This window comes from Pogona vitticeps, chromosome 2 (assembly GCF_051106095.1).
Source record: "Pogona vitticeps strain Pit_001003342236 chromosome 2, PviZW2.1, whole genome shotgun sequence".
In the NCBI taxonomy this organism is placed as follows: Eukaryota; Metazoa; Chordata; class Lepidosauria; order Squamata; family Agamidae; genus Pogona; species Pogona vitticeps.
In genome coordinates, this window is record NC_135784.1 from 23,408,904 (window position 1) to 23,426,025 (window position 17,122).

A 17,122-nucleotide genomic window follows, 5' to 3' on the forward strand; every position below is an offset into this window, starting at 1 on the left:
CCAGTCATTGATCGGAGATAAGAATAAAAGACTCTTATGTTCTGGATTAGGAACCCCGAGGAACCATATTTTGGTCCACAGCCTTGAGGATTTCCCGTGGCTCTTCTTTGCTGTTCCTGCAGGCAGAGGAGCAACTTGGGAGCAATCGAACCACATGCACTGGCATGCTTAGTTCTCATTTCCTTAGACCAGTTGCTCTTTAGCCATGTGTCTACTTCAACCAAGATAGTGGTGATTTTTAGAGCAACTGCTTGATAAATATTGCACTTCATGTATGTTCCTGCCCAGTACTGTTCGGCAGGAATCTCTCTGCTGTCCACAGAGGCCAGGAGAGGAACAAAAAACATCCCTCTTAGGTAGGCTAACCAGTGATTTTTCCCTACCTCCAAGAGTCAGGATAGCGTGTTTAGGTGAGACATACCTCTGCAGAACCCAGATCCACACACTGGCACACATCTTACATTTCTCTCTCTTCCTTCCCTCTCTGCCCTTCTTTTCAGGGATTTTGTGTGAATCTGTCATTGACAGCTGTCAGTCCAGTCCCTGCCTCAATGGTGGCAGCTGCAGCACAATTCCTGGGAACCCTCTGGAATTCACCTGCCACTGTGCACAGGTATGCATGGAACAAGTACAGCCCAATTACAAGGACTGTAGCCAGCTCATGGGGAGAGATGGAAACTGATTTCTGAACATGCTTTGATGTCATCGGACCCGAAATCTGAAATTTTGAAAACCTTTAATTGATAGGCACATCTGTGATTGTGAAAAGTGTGACTTATTTCAAGGCAGAACACTGGCCCCATTTTGTGCAATGTGGTTTCTGCCAACCTTTTTCCCCATGGATGCCTTCTGGTTAAGTCAGACCACAAATGCTGTTGCTCTCGCCAGCTGACCAGTATTTGGGAATTTTGTTTTTTATGGAAGACATGGCCATGGAGGCTGGGGATTCTACAAGGTGCAGTCAGATGGCAACACAGGACAGGGCCTTCTCTGTGGCTGGTCCAAGACTCTGGAACTCCCTCCCACAAGAAGCCAGACTGGCCCCATCTTTGCTGTTCTTCCATCAGCAGATGAAGATCTTTCTCTTCAGATAGGCTTTCCTTTGGTGATTAGCTCTCCAAGAGGGGTTTTTAAATGGAGCCTTGTTGCTTTTGAATGTGTTTTTTATGTTGGTTTTGTTTGCCATTTTTATTGTGGTATTTGTTTGATTCTTTTTAAATATTTGTATACTCACTGTTTTTAGCTCCTGGTTATTGTCTTTTCATGATGTAAGCTACTTGGGTCCTTCTAAGGAGAAAGGCAGGGAAAAATATTTGAAAGAAAGAAAGAAAGAAAGAAAGAAAGAAAGAAAGAAAGAAAGAAAGAAAGAAAGAAAGAAAGAAAGAAAGAAAGAAAGAAAGAAAGAAAGAAAGAAAGAAAGAAAGAAAGAAAGAAAGAAAGAAAGAAAGAAGGCAGGCAGGCAGGCAGGCAGGCAGGCAGGCAGGCAGGCAGGCAGGCAAGAAGGAAAGAAGGAAAGAAGGAAAGTTCAGAGAATATGTTCATGCTCTACTATTGTCATGCTCTGATTAGCAGTGATTCTCTTAGGTTGGGAATATTTTGTCATCCTGTGTACAAATGGCAGGGATTTACCTTGAGATCTTCCTATAATGAAGGCGTTCATTCTGTTGCTCAGCCACAGCCCTCTCCCTGTCTTACACTCTGCAAACTATGCTAAGAATCCTTGGGATCAGTTGTCCCCAACCTTCTTCAGATATAGACAGAAGAAATTCTAACTCCAGAGATCTGGCAAATTAAAAACAACTCATGAAAAAAAACCTTATTCCTCCCCTATTCCTCTCTAGGGTTATGATGGAGCCACCTGTGACCTGCCCCTGCCTCCTTGTGGGTCTCTCTATTGCTACAACGGTGGCGTTTGTATCGCCCACCCGTCTGGACTTCGATGCCTCTGCCCGGGGGGGTTCTCTGGGCCAGAATGCCGCCAGCCTCCATGCTCCCCGGGTCTCTGCCCTCCAACCAACTTCACCCCAACTTTAAAGTGCCAGGAGGTGGCCGGAAACGGGCGTTGTGACCGAGCCTGCAGCTCCCCTGAGACCAACTGGGATGCGGGGGACTGTTCGCTGGGGTTACTCGACCCTTGGGAGGGCTGCCCGAAGAAGGAGATGTGTCGGATGGCTTTTCGGGATGACCGCTGCCAGACGCATTGCAACAACGAGGACTGCCTGTATGATGGGTTTGACTGCATCCAGCAGAAGGAGTGCAAGTGAGTCGCCAAGAGAAGTGATGCTACAAATGGGTGGTGGCGGCGGTGGGGGGGGGGTTTAAGAAGAACAAGGATGTGCCTTGGTCAGAGCTTCAAAAAGTTACTTTTTTGCATCACCCAGAATTTCCATTACAGATCATGTTGGCTGTGGGATTCTGGGAGGTTTATACAGTAGGACCCCCGCTTCATAATATAATTGGAGGTTTGGGAGACCCCATCCTCCTCTCTTCTTGTCATCTTGCAAGTATTTCAGTTTTATTCATGGTTTCCTCCCCTCCCACATAAAATTTGAAATGGTTTGTTATTTATTATTATTGGGATATTCTGAAATAGGAATACGAATATAGGTAATACCATCAGCCCAAGAAAGTAGAATCTGTCACTACCTCCATATCTTCCCTTTCTATTTGCCGGGAGGTGATGGGACCAGTGGCCATGATCTTAGTTTTCTTGATGTTGAGCTTCAGACCATTTTTGTGCCCTCCTCTTTCACCTTCATTAAGAGGTTCTTTAATTCCTCTTCACTTTCTGCCATCAGAGTGGTATCATCTGCATATCGGAGGTTGTTGATATTTCTTCCGGAAATCTTAATTCTGGCTTGGGGTTCATCCAGTCCAGCCTTCCGCATGATGTATTCTGCATATAAGTTAAATAAGCCAGGGGACAATATACAGCCTTGTCGTACTCCTTTCCCAATTTGGAACCAATCAGTTGTTCCATATCCAGTTCTAACTGTTGCTTCCTGTCCCACACATAGATTTCTCAGGAGATAGACAAAGTGGTCAGGCACACCCATTTCTTTAAGGACTTGCCATAGTTTGTTCGGGTCCACACAGTCAAAGGCTTTTGTGTAGTCAATGAAGCAGAAATAGATGTTTTTCTGGAACTCTCTGGTTTTCTCCATAATCCAGCACATGTTAGCAATTTGGTCTCTAGTTCCTCTGCCCCTTTGGAATCCAGCTTGTACTTCTGGGAGTTCTCGGTCCACATACTGCTGAAGCCTACCTTGGAGGATTTTGAGCATAACCTTGCTAGCGTGTGAAATGAGTGCAATTGTACGGTAGTCGGAGGATTCTTTGGCACTGCCCTTCTTTGGGATTGGGATGCAGACTGATCTTTTCCAATCCTCTGGCCACTGCTGAGTTTTCCAAACTTGCTGGCATATTGAGTGTAGCACCTTAACAACATCATCTTTTAAGATTTTAAATAGTTCCACTGAGATGCCATCACCTCCACTGGCCTTGTTGTTAGACAAGCTTTCTAAGGCCCACTTGACTTCACTCTCCAGGATGTCTGGCTGTAGGTCAGCAACTACACTATGTGGGTTGTCCGGGACATCCAGATTATTCTGGTATAATTCCTCTGTGTAATCTTGCCACCTCTTCTTTATGTCTTCTGTGAGGTCCCTACCCTATTTGTCCTTTATCATGTCCATCTTTGCACAAAATGTTCCTTTAATAGCTCCTATTTTCTTGAACAGATCTCTGGTTTTTCCCTTTCTATTATTTTCCTCTATATCTTCACACTGTTCATTAAAGAAGGCCCTCTTGTTTATTCTTGGTATTCTTTGGAAGTCTGCATTCAATTTTTTGTAACTTTCCCTATCTCCCTTGCATTTTCTTTCCCTTCTCTTCTCTGCTATTTGTAAGGCCTCGTTGAACAGCCACTTTGGTTTCTTGCATTTCCTTTTCTTTGTGATGGTTTTTGTTGCTGCCTCCTGTACAATGTTACAAGCCTCCATTCATAGTTATTCAGGCACTCTGTCTGTCAAATCTAGTTCCTTAAATCTATTCTTCACTTCCACTGTATATTCCTAAGGGATGTGGTTTAGATTATACCTGACTAGCCCAGTGGTTTTTCCTTCTTTCTTCAGTTTAATCTTGGATTTTGCTATAACAAGGTGCCAATAAGAGTCACAATCAGCTCCAGGTTTTGTTTTTGCTGACTGTATAGAGCTTCTCCATCTTTGGCTGCAGAGAATATAATCAATCTGATTTCGGTGTTACCCATCTGATGATGTCCATGTATAGAGTTGCCTCTTGTGTTATTGGAAAAGAGTGTTTGTGATGACCAGCTTGTTCTCTTGACAAAACTCTATTAGCCTTTGCCCTGCTTCGTTTTGAACTCCAAGGCCAAACTTATCTGTTGCTTCTTTTATCTCTTGACTCCCTACTTTAGCATTCCAGTCCCCTATAATGAGAAGAACATCTTTCTTTGGTGTCAGTTCTAGAAGGTGTTATAAGTCTTCATAGAATTGGTCAGTTTCAGCCTCTTCAGCATTGGTGGGTGGTACATAAACTTGGATTACTGTGATGTTGAAAGGTCTGCCTTGGATTCGTATTGAAATCATTCTATCATTTTTGAGATTGTATCCCAGTACAGCTTTTCCCACTCTTTTGTTAATTATTCCATTTCTTCTACGGATTATTCCTCCAATAGTAGATATGATAATCGTCTGAATTGAATTCGCCCATTCCTGTCCATTTTAGTTCATTGACGCTCAGGATGTCAATGTTTATTCTTGCCATCTCCTGTTTGACCACCTCCAGCTTCCCAAGGTTCATAGATCTTACATTCCAGGTTCCTATGCAGTATTTTTCTTTACAGCTGAGCGTCCTTTCGGCTTTGGCCCAACCACTTCATTAGCTCTGAAGCTACTTGTACTTGTCCTCTGCTCTTCCTCAGTAGCATGATGGACGCCTTCCGACCTGAGGGGCCCATCTTCCAGCGTCATATCTTTTAGCCTTTTGTTTATGTCCATAGAATTCTCTTGGCAAAGATACTGGAGTGGCTTGCCAATTCCTGCTCCAGGTGGACCGCGTTGGGTGTTCCTACATGGCTTAGCCCATAGCTTCTCTGAATTACTGAAGCCCCTTAACCACGACAAGGCAGCAATCCGTGAAGGATAAGATTAAAAATATTAAAAGAAAATTCCTAGAAATATATATGAAGTTACCAGACGTAGCCACTAGTGGGAGCCAGAGAGCATGCTATGTATATGATGACATTATTATTTATGTATTTTATTAGATTTATACCCCGCCCATTTAGACCAATGGTTACCAGAACTGGCCATTAGAGAGAGTCAGAGGTCAACCTGTATATCAGTGATGGCGAACCTATGGCACGTGCGCCACAGCTGGCACGCAGAGCTGTCTCTGCGGGCACGCAAGCCATAAGTTGCCAGATCGCTACCCCTGGCAACCGAACCTGAGGAGGCGACTGCAGCCGTGGTGCTAGCACCCCAACAGGTGGCGGGCCAGGATCCAGAGCACCTGACAATGGCTGGGCACGATTGGAGGTGTATCCAGAGTGGGGTCTGGAGGCACGTCCGTACCCGGGATTCCCCCTTCCACTGCCACTTCCACCGCCATTATTTCTACTTCCGCCATTGCCTGCTGGGTTATTGTTTTTCCCCCCAGTTTGGGCACTCAGGCTCAAAAAGGTTAGCCATCACTGCTATACCTATAGTGTTGTTTATTAAAATAGTGTGTCGCTATAATCCGTGTTTTTCAGCATCCTCAGGCGGGCTTGGAACCGATCCCCTGCGGATGCAGGGGTCCTCTTGTGATTCAAAACATAAAAGGAATGTTTCCCATTTCTGCTTTCTCCACACCACGGATTGTGTTTTCTGCCTCTTTCCATCCCAGGTCTTCTTATGCCAGATATTGCCGGGACCGCTTCTCTGATGGACATTGCGATCAAGGGTGCAACACGGCCTCCTGCGGATGGGATGGGGGAGACTGCTTGCCTTATCCTGCCCCACCCAAGGCGCCGACCGTGGGCCTGGCTGTCCTGCTCGCCCGGGAGGACCTGCCCCAGTTCTTGCGCTCTCTGACTGTTGCCACGCGGGCTGTGCTGCGAGTTCAGCGGGATGTCCAGAGCAAGGAGAGGATCTACCCGTACACGGGGAAGGAAGAGCTCGGAAGCAGGAGCAACTGGACAGGGGCCCAGCGAACGACCTTGGCAGACACCATCGGGTGAGAGAGAGAGAGAGAGAGAGTATAGTCCTGCCTTACACGTTCGTCCCTGCACCTTTGGGTGCATTTGCCTTAGGGATGGAACACCCAGAAATCTTCTGGAATTGCCCTAGCTAGAGTTCTGGGGGCTGGAAGTAAAGGTTTCCCTTTGACAATTTTTGTCCAGTCGTGTCCGACTCTAGGGGGCAGTGCTCACCCCCGTTTCCAAGCCATGGAGCCAGCGTTTTTGTCCGAAGACAATCTTCTGTGGTCAAATGGCCAGTGCAACTTAGACATGGAACGCTGTTACCTTACCACCGAGGTGGTCCCTATTTATCTACTTGCATTTGCATGCTTTCGAACCGCTAGGTTGGCGGGACAAGCGACAGGCACTCACTCCGTCACGTGGATTCGATCTTACGACTGCTTGGTCTTCTGACCCTGCAACACAGGCTTCTGCGGTTTAGCCCACTACGTCCCTTAGCGCCACCACGTCCCTTTCTGGGGGATGTAAACCCCCTTAAAAAGGCTCAGCGACACTGCAAAGCCGTAGGGGTATGGTCGTCTCCCTCCCCATTTAAGCCCTGTACAGGGTCCCTCTCAGGAAATGAAATGACCCTACCCCTGATGCTTGGCAGTGCTACAGAGCTTCCACGCTGCCCAGGCAGTTCCTCTTATTTTGTCTATCTATCTGTCTGTCTGTCTATTTATTTATTTTGTATTTATTTTTGTATTTATTGTATTTATATCCCACCCATCTGGTCAATTGATCTTAATCCATGGCATTCCCTTCAGAGACAGGATTTGATATTTTATTAGATCTTGGAAAATATTATAGCTTTGAATTCTTTGCAGTATTTTACTACCCATAACTTTGTATTTAAAAGACAGAACAACAGATCTACAGTATTAGTTTTTGTAGGTTTTCCAGGCTGTTTGGCTGTGTTCTGAAGGTTTTTCTTCCTAACATTTCGTCAGTCTCTGTGGCCAGCATCTTCAGCGGACTCTGTGTTCTGGTGTAGTGTGTGGGATAGTTGAGTATTTGTAGCTGTGGGATCAGCTTTTTGTTCTTTTCAGGAGATTGGGTGATTATGGTGATCAGGGTGTTTTTTGTTATGGGTGTATTGTTGTGATGGGGGGAGATTATCTGTTACTGTGATTGATGGGTGTCATTAGCTAGTCTTTTGAGTGCAGTCCTTGTGGCTGGGTAAAGTTTATTGACCTTTTTGCAGGCTATATTTTTTAGTGCTGGGAGCCAGGCTTTGTTGAGCTTTAAACTTTCTTCTTTTTTGTTGAAGCTCTGCTGGTGTTTGTGGATTTCAATGGCTTCCCTGTGTAGTCTAACATAATGATTGCTGGTGTTGTCCAGAAGATCTATTGTCTATGTATCCCATGTGCCAAAACCAGGCGAGTGTCGGTCCCTTGTAATCACAGCAATATTTTGCTTCTCCTCTTTATAAATCTAGCCTTGACCTCAGCTCCCTCTAGCGGCTGCTTTTTTTATTGCTAGAAACCCTGCTGTAAAAGTTTGAATCATTTACTTGTTGGGGTAATCATCATCATCATCCTAGAATAGTGGAGCTGGAAGGGACCTTATGGTTCATTGAATCCAGTCCCTGTCAAAGAGGCACAGTGGGGAATTGAACACCCAACCTCTGGCTCTGCATCCAGATGACTAAACCACTGAGTTATCCAGCCATTCATCGACACCATCTAAAATGGAATGGCCACTGACCATGGAGGCTGGGAGATTCTTGTTTTTACCAAGGAAGTAACACTGCTAATCTCTACATCTTGATAAATTCAAAGTTATCAATGTTGTGTGCACATCTACTGATGCACAAGACCCATTTAGCTTAGGGAGATAGATATTTAAGTAGCAAAAAGAAAGAGCCATATGGTACTCTTAAGAAAAATCCATGTAGAATTAGTTATTTGAAAATGGCTCTGTCATTTTTTTTATCACTGTTTGAAATCTGTTGCTAGAAATTTCAGATCTGCAGTAACTATCATTTCAAGCAGTTTAACTCACAGTAATAATCACACACACACACACACACACACACACTCTGCAGGCTGAACAAAACATACCACTTCCTTATGCCTTTCTTATACCCTTTCCTCAATAGATCAGATCCATTTACTCTTCTTAGTCAAGATAATGAGCATCAAAAGGAACTGTGAAGAATAAACCCCCCACAACCCCCCTGGAAAAATAAACCAGATCTTGATTTGTTTTTCCAATTCGTACCCGGGGGAACCGACCACCCCTGCCCCCTCTGTCTCCCCCCCTTTCCCACGCCCCCCATCGCCCCAGGATCCTAGCTGGTCCTGCTGCGGCTGCCACCACCTCTGCCACCGCCACCGCCATCCTCTAGACAGGAACCGGGCCGGATGTCACTGCGCATGTGCCTGCCGATCAGCTGATAAGGTGGGTGCATGCACAGATCCCGTTGGCCCCCTGCTCCCATACACTGGGACACCTCTCATGAAGGACACCACACAGACAACAAGACCAATCCCCCTTCTAGTGGCTCCCTAAATGAACATCCTCCTATTTACCATATTTTCCATGTATAAGACGCCCCCATGTATAAGACGCCTACCAGCTTTCTAACCCCAAATTAAGAAATCTAAGTGGGGCTTAGCAAGTGTAGGGGGGAAGGGATCAAAGAACTGCAGGATCGCTTTGATCCCTGCTTTCCCCTCCACATGTGTTTATTCTCTCCTCAGCTTACTTCCGTGTATAAGATGACCCTCAATTTTTAGTCTGAAGTTTTTAGACAAAAGTATAGTCTTATACATGGAAAAATATGGTAATTCTAAACATTACAGGAAATATTTCTGGCCTACATGTCGCCCACACTTCAAAGTAGGTATCTATAATTTATGAGCTGCTCTTATAAGGTTTCTTCCCACCATCACCATTTTTCTTTTCTTATAGTTCCTCATCATGCTTGTTTAAACATCCATGATTGTAGAACAAAAGATTTATTGATTGATCTTGTCTTGGGATGACTTCATCATCTCCACTGACCAGCTGTTTCTTTCTCTTGCTCGTTGCAGATTTACCGTCTTCCTGACTGTGGACAGGAGCTCGTGCTTAAAGCTGTGCCCCACCTCCCCTAAATCGGTCCGGTATTTCTTGGGGGCCTTGTCCGCAAAAGGACTCCTTGAATCCTCAGTCCCGTACATGGTGGTCGCTGCCTGGCTAGAATCAGTGGAACATGGTATACCACATGGGATGATGATGGGATGGTGGTACAGAGGCAAATTTAGAGGGGTGAGGCTCCAGCAAGAAAATCCCCATAGCGACCTCCCCACAAGAACCCTCTAAGACACCGGCAGTTGGATCAATCCAACCAACCAATGAGGAGCAGGTCTTTTGTAAAGCGAATGGCTCTTAACTGCCCATTCAAGACCAACCCTACCCTCACATATTTTGCATTATAAGAACCAGGATAGCTTGAGAGAATATACTATTCCTGGGAAAAGCCATTTCTGTCCCAGCTACTGAACAGATGGTAGGTAAGCTGAGATGATTATAAATGTTGATATAATCCCTGCAACTCAAAAAAAATCATGGAAGAATAGAATAATTGAATTGGAAGGGGCTGATAAGGCCACCCAGTCCAATCCACTAAGCAATACAGGAACCCAAGCCTCCCCTCTAAGCTAGGCAGGCACAAGCCCATACGATTCCACCTCCCTCTGCACCGCTCTCTTCCTCCTCCATGTAGCGGCCGCATGTGGTCCTGATCCTGACAGAATCCTGTGTGCGAGGGGGGCAGAGGTGCACACACATGCAGGGGTGAAATCATGTTTGAGAGAGGCAGAATCCCCTCCCCCAAGCGGGGCTGAAAATTAGAGGGTACGTCGCAGGAATCCAAAACAAAGCACATCTGACAGATGGTTGTATATATATTTTTAATGCCTCCATCCTTAGAGTGCTCAACATCGTTGAGGTTACTGATTCCGTTGTCGTACTGCTCTAACAGTTAAGAGGTTTTTCCTGATATTCAGCCTAAATATGCCTTCCTGTAGCTTGAGCCCATTATTGCGTGCCCTGCACTCTGGGATGATCGAGGACAGATCGTGGCCCTCCTCTGTAGGACAGCCTTTCAAGGATCTGAAGAGGGCTATCCTATCTCCCCTCAATCTTCTTTTCTCAACTCTGCCTACAGCACACCGCTGCATGAGGGGTGGGGTGGCGCAGAATTTATCAGGGTTTGAGAGAACCGCTAGGCCTGTAACGAATGACTATTTTGAACATGACTTCACACGCTTTGCAAGACCGGCAGTTCCTCATATCTCTTCTCCCCACCGATCAGATCCAGAGCCCTCGGTGTCCCCATTTTCCGGACCTCTCCTTTACGGTGTGGTGGGTGGCGTGCTGGTGTTAGCGCTGATCGTCTTTTTCGGAGTGTGGAGGGCTCGCCGGCCCCCGCAAAGGGAACACGGCTCACTCTGGTTTCCACCTGGGTTTGCTCCACACCAGGGCAAGAAACGCCGCTGTCGGAGGGAACCGGTGGGGGAAGATGCGATTGGACTAAAGTGAGTATAAAAGGCAAAGCCAGTTTTGGCTGGATCTAATGGGACAGCTGGATCTTTGTTTATATGTACTTATTTAAAAATATTTCTATTCTGCCATTTTCCTCCAAGAAGACCTAGGGCAGCCCAAATCCTCAAAAAACAGTATTTAAAGCTAAAAGCAGTATGTATACCACTCTTGAAAAGGATCAGACAAATACTACAGTAGAAGATGGCAAACAAAAGCAACTCCAAAAACACATTCAAAGAAGTAAAGCACAGCCATCCATTGATAGCCAGGATCACTCAAGGAAAGCCTGCCTGAAGAGAAAAGTCTTGTCCTGCTTGCGGAAGAACAGCCAAGAGAGGGCCAGTCGGGTCTCCAGTGGGAGGGAGTTCCAAAGTCCGGGAGCAGCCACAGAGAATGTACAAAATTGTTTCCAGCCCCATTTGGAAAGTGGCGTCCTTTCCGTTATTTGAGATTTTTTTTTAAAACAGAGCCTGGATGGTTCTCTCAAACGTCCTTCAGCCTGTGAGTAGCTTATAAGTGTAAAATGCAGTCAACCGACATTAGAAATCGTTTAAAGCATGGAAAGGATTGGAAATGAATAAAATACTTTTTAAAAATAATAAAAAACAAATTGTTTAAAGCAGCCATAGGTTGTGAGATATTCTGCCTCAGGTAACCATGTAGCTTTCCTGCCTTTGGGTCCAAAACACTGAGGAAGAGGTTGCCGTTTATTCCTCCATTTCAGGCCGCAAAGCCTCTTGGGGTGCAACATTGCCTCCCTATCCGGGAAGGGACAACAGTCAACCTCTTGTCAACATTTTACCTAATCTTTCCTCTCCACCTTTGTCCCAATGCAGGCCAATGAAGCCGGGGACCGAGTTTGTGGAGGACCCCGATATGTGCTCCAGCCCTCACTTCGACGGACCTCTGAACACCAAAGATAGGAAGGTATTTGGGCAGGAAAAAATAAACAGAGCGTTTCCAGGCTGCCCCAGGTATCAGCAGCCTCATCCCGCTTTAATTCTCGTGGCTCTGCCCCATGGAATCCTGGGAAGTGTAGTTTGAGGAGTTGCTTTGAATGCACCCTTATTCTTCGGGAGAAGAGAGAGTTTTAAATATCTCACCAAACTCTAAACACAAGGATTCCTTAGGATGTTCCCATGGAAATTAAAGCAGCATCAAGACAGTAGTAATTGTGTAGTATTACATAGGATTTTCATATCTTCAGGGAATGATTCTAACCCCCCCCCCCCGATGCAAAATAATGTGGATAGTAGTGAACCCTATACTGTATATGGCATAGTCTCAGTCCCTCTAGTGGCCAATTCTGGTAATTACCTCATGGAAACATGTATATTGTGGGGGTGTCTGTTAACGTTTTAAATATTTTCAAACCACAAATAAGTGAAGACATGGATACCGATCCTGCAGATATGGGGATCCTACTACTGTATATAGATATATTTAAGATTTGCAGATAATGCAAAATGTCAATGCTCCACTAGGGGGTGCTAGAGCTGAATGTCTTTAATACTCTCTCATCTACAGGGTGATCCAGATTCTATCTCGATCCCAGATCAAGACCAAGTGAAGCCAAAGAAGCAGTTCATTAACACAACCACAACCCAAGAAAAAGGCACCAAGCCAAAGGCTGTCAAAACCCAAGTGCCAGGTAAGAAGAGTTGCCTGCCTTCAAGGGAAGCTGGTGGCGCAGCAGGAGAAAGTCCCCCCCCCACAGCACAAAGCATAGCTATTGGCAAAGTGTGGGAATTCGTTGGCTTAAAAACCTCTTACGCAGCAGATAAATGTTTGTGGACCTACTGAGCAGAATTAGCTTCAAGTCTCTCCTCAGTAGACCACCCCTTGTTATTTAGCTCTCCTCAACTGGCACTTACTGTCTCAGTCAATTACTCTCAGAGACACCAGTAAGAGCAAAGAGTAACATGTTCCATTTACTCACAGTTCTTCATATATCAAAACACACAGCATTCTGTAGAAAATGAATAACTGGTTTCATAAAGAGAGCTTAACTAGCTTCATATGACGTGGCTGGCAGAAGACGGACTATATAGCTAACTCAAACTATCCACAGATTGGCTGACTAATAAGAGTGTGAAAGGAACGCTTGAGTTGAGAAGCGTGGCTTTCTTCAAAATTCTGAGGCAGAGAAGGAACAATTGGTTGCTGCTCAATTGATTCGACAGCTTTTCCAGTCCAAAAAAAAAAAGGTCCCTACCAGCCAATACCTCTGAAAGGCAACAGAGGTGGGTGCAATAATTCCAACACCTGCAGGCCAGGAACAACCCATGGACGGCAAGCCAGGAAGCAATGTGCGGAACCTGGGCACAATGGACTTTTTCTGGAAGACTACAACTTCCAGAACCCTTAGCCGATCCAGAGAATGGGAGTTGTAGTCCCAAGGCGTCATTTCTCCAAACTCTGCACTCCATGTATCCCGAAGGGAGAGAGAAGGGTTTGTATACTCCCATTAAACTGTGGATTAAGGCCAGGTCAGGTGGGTTAATTCCCAGTCAAAAATTTCTCCAGCCTGCCTCTAATAGCAGGAACCCAGGAAAGATGTAACACCCAAGGGCTGAATTGGGAGAGGCAAGTTGGACTCCCGTGAAATTCACAGCTTTGCCACTGCCCAGTCATTCCTTCCCAGCATGACTTACTTCGCAGGCTTCTTAGGAAGACCGGTGGGGGCGGAGGCAGGAAACGTATTGACAGAATGGCTGCATACTGTGGTGCCTCACACAACGATGTTAATTGGTTCCAAAAAAATCAACGTTGTGTGAAACATCGTTCTGTGAAACACCATTTCTCATAGGAATGCATTGAAAACCGGTTAATCCGTTCCAATTGGAACAGATTGCCATCGTTCAGTGAAAATCCCCATAGGAAACATCGTTGAGTGAAACAATGTTTCCTTCATTGGAATGTATTGAAGCCGACTCAATACATTTCAATGCCTTTGCGAAGTCCTTTTTCGCTCCTGTAAAAGTGTCTTACAATGTTTGGACGCTGTTTTAAATGATTGCAATCGTTAGCCCACCTCCTGAAACCTACGCAAACTGATTTTGGTGTTGTTCTGACACTTCGTTAATTTATGATGATTTTTTGTTTTTTCCATTGGAAACCACAGACCATCCAATGGTTTCCAATGGAGAAAATTAAAAAAATCATCATAAATTAACGAAGTGTCAGAACAACACCAAAATCAGTTTGCATAGGTTTCAGGAGGTGGACTAACCATTGCAATCATTTAAAACAGCGTCCAAACATTGTAAGACACTTTTACAGGAGCGAAAAGGGAGATCGTTGTGTGAAAATCCCCCATAGGAAACATCGCTGTGTGAGGCAGCAAATTTAACAGAAAAAGGCATCGTTGTGTGAATTCATCGTTGTGTGAGGCACTCGTGTGAGGCACCACTGTATGTCTCTCTCTCTCTCTTTCTCTGTGTGTGTGTGTGTGTGTGTGTGTGTGTGTGAGTGAGTGAGATTAATAAATTAGGGCCAGAATCTTCTTGGTATTTGCATAAGGTTTGCATAAAGGTTAAGGTTCCCCTTGACATTTAGTCCAGTCATGTCCGACCCTAGGGCGCAGTTCTCATCCCTGTTTCCAAGCTGTAGAGCCAGCGTTTTGTCCGTAGACAGGTTTCTGTGGTCACGTGGCCAGCACAACTAGACACAGAACACCGTTACCTTCCCACTGAGGTAGTACCTATTTATCTACTCGCATTTTTACATGCCTTTGGATTGCTAGGTTGGCAAGAGGTTTGCATAACTCGCTGCAATTAATAATGACTCATGGTCACGGTGTGAAGGCGTGTCTCAACGGCATGCCAGACCGTGCACCTGACCGCACAACCAAGATGCACCATGGTACCTAATCAACTATCTGTAAGTTATGTCAACCTTATGTGAACACCATTAGGATTCCAACATGTACCAGAAAAATACATATTGGAATTGACTAAAACAGGAAGTCCCGCCTTCACCATCCGCAATACAGGAACTCCTCTTTTTCCATCCACCTCCACCGCTGCTGCCACTCCTTTTCACTCCTTGCCTTCCTTTCCACCCTCAGTTTGTGGGCTGACCCCCTTGATGCCTTTGGCCCCTTCTCCCGGGTTGGAGCCGGAAGGACCCTGGGCAGACAGACCAACGGACAGCCCTGGAGAGACTCCCCTCCACCTCGCCGCCCGATACTCTCGTGCTGATGCCGCCCGCCGACTCCTGGCATCCGGAGCCGACGTCAATGCCCGGGACCAGTGGGGACGGACCCCCTTGCACAGCGCCATAGCAGCCGATGCACTGGGCGTCTTCCAGGTGAAAACAGAGAGTGGGGGGAACTGTAATACTCTTGCACAGCCCAAACATCATGGCCTCCCTATGAGTAACCCACACTGTCATCTGCAGGGGGAGGAGGTGAAGGCTGTTCTAGGTAAGTCAATACCTCCTCCTTCCCTAGTTGCCCTAGAAGAGATTTTCAGTTCTGGGTGTGATTTATCTTGAGATGAACAACACACTGTGTGTAGCCTGTGTCCCACTGCTGTGGCAAACACTGCCCCCCCCCAAGATGCCAAGTCTCACTACCATTGCTGCGTTCAGTGAAAAACTGCCAGATTTCAAGGGTGCTGTACTGTAGCTGTGTGTTCTTGCTTTTCTGCTGAAACAAGGTATACATGGATCGCACACCTTGTTTTAAAAGGAAACCACATTCTTGAAAGCCTTCCAAGAGGCACCATTGTCTTCCGGAGCTTAAGTGTGTTGTCCATGACTTGTTTTAGCATGAAACCGGAGGCGTGGCAACTGGAAGCTGGGCTGGGGAGGGCCCCTTCAGATTCCCACCAAATGTTCAGGATGGCCACGTGTGTGCCCCCTGCTCGTGGCAGGATCTGGGCGGCCAAAATCGGACTCTTCCAAGTCACACAAACACCCGTTGCCGTTCATGCTGGGATTTTGTTGAACTGTGTTCAAGCTGAATTCAGCTTCCTGTAATCTCAGCTGTTTTTTTTTAAACACACAAATGCCTAGCCTTTTTAAATGTCTGTTTCTAAGTCCATGAACACGTGAAGAGGCCGAATCAGTGTCCTAGTCCATCTAGAAAGCGTTCGTCTCATGAACGATGGGCCTTGCAATACTCCTCTGAAGTTGAGAGTGGGAGGCAGAACTTGCATTTTCTCTGAGGTCATTTCACAAAGGCCCACCCCTTCCTGCCAAATTACGTTTACTTGTCACATAGTTGGAATTAGGAAAGTAAACCTCTTGGCTTTTCATTGGGTTTTATGTGCATTTTAGAAGGGAAAGGGATTTTTAGCCCAAAAACGTACTACAGTATTTGTACAAAATACAAGGCTTTTTAGTAATGCAACTGATCGTGAAAAAATCCCTGGTCTTTTCATACTTAGGCAGGAATCAAAAATCTCACCATGGATGATTGTTGGATGCATCAGGATATCTTTTTTTTTCATTGAGGACAATTCGAAGATGAGCTTATGGGGAGGGAGAGAGGGAGGACTCCTAAGGAGAGAGACATCTTCTCAACCACTTAGTTACCCCTCTTAGCCTTAACGTGGTCTTGGTTTGACTGACCGCTGTAGAATTTAACTGGTGAACAAAAGCTCTCTCCAACAGATCCTTCTCCGGCAAAGACAGACAGACCTGGATGCCTCCGCCCATGACGGATCCACCCCACTGATACTCGCCACCCGGCACGGGGTTGAAAATATGGTGGAGGAGCTGGTGGCCAATCAGGCAGATATCAGGGCCACAGACAAGAGAGGTGAACGTCTTATGTGTCATGGGGCTGACGGCTCAGTAAGGGGGAGGGTGCCCTTCTAGGACGAGAGAGCACCCCCAATGGTGGATGGAATACATGGAGGTGGAATGAAGGTTGCAGAAGTGGAATGCAGAGAGACAGGACACAAAAAGGGGAAATGCAGGAAAGTGGAATGCAGAGAGACAGAACGCAGAAAGTGGAATGCAGAGAGAGAGAATGCAGAAAGTGGAATGCAGAGAGACTGAACACAAAAAGGGGAAATGCAGGAAAGTGGAATGCAGAGAGACAGAACTCAGAAAGTGGAAATGCAGGAAAGTGGAATGAAGAGAGACAGAACTCAGAAAGTGGAATGCAGAGAGAGAGAATGCAGAAAGTGGAATGCAGAGAGACAGAACACAAAAAGGGGAAATGCAGGAAAGTGGAATGCAGAGAGACAGAACTCAGAAAGTGGAATGCAGAGAGACAGAACGCAGAGAGTGGAATGCAGAGAGACTGAACACAAAAAGGGGAAATGCAGGAAAGTGGAATACAGAGAGACAGGACACAAAAAGGGGAAATGCAGGAAAGTGGAATGCAGA

General features: G+C 45.9%; 1 protein-coding gene across 1 annotated transcript in view; it reads left to right on the top strand.

Moving 5' to 3' along the window:
* NOTCH4 (notch receptor 4) overlaps window positions 1-17,122 on the top strand; it is a 47,698-nt gene that overhangs the window by 24,044 nt on the left and 6,532 nt on the right. Inside the window, exons 16-24 of the mRNA XM_072988613.2 lie at window positions 501-613; window positions 1,842-2,260; window positions 5,911-6,240; window positions 9,286-9,449; window positions 10,551-10,773; window positions 11,617-11,707; window positions 12,308-12,431; window positions 14,850-15,091; window positions 16,400-16,547. Of these exons, the coding sequence (XP_072844714.2) occupies window positions 501-613; window positions 1,842-2,260; window positions 5,911-6,240; window positions 9,286-9,449; window positions 10,551-10,773; window positions 11,617-11,707; window positions 12,308-12,431; window positions 14,850-15,091; window positions 16,400-16,547 (1,854 nt within the window). The remainder of the gene's footprint in view (window positions 1-500; window positions 614-1,841; window positions 2,261-5,910; window positions 6,241-9,285; window positions 9,450-10,550; window positions 10,774-11,616; window positions 11,708-12,307; window positions 12,432-14,849; window positions 15,092-16,399; window positions 16,548-17,122) is intronic.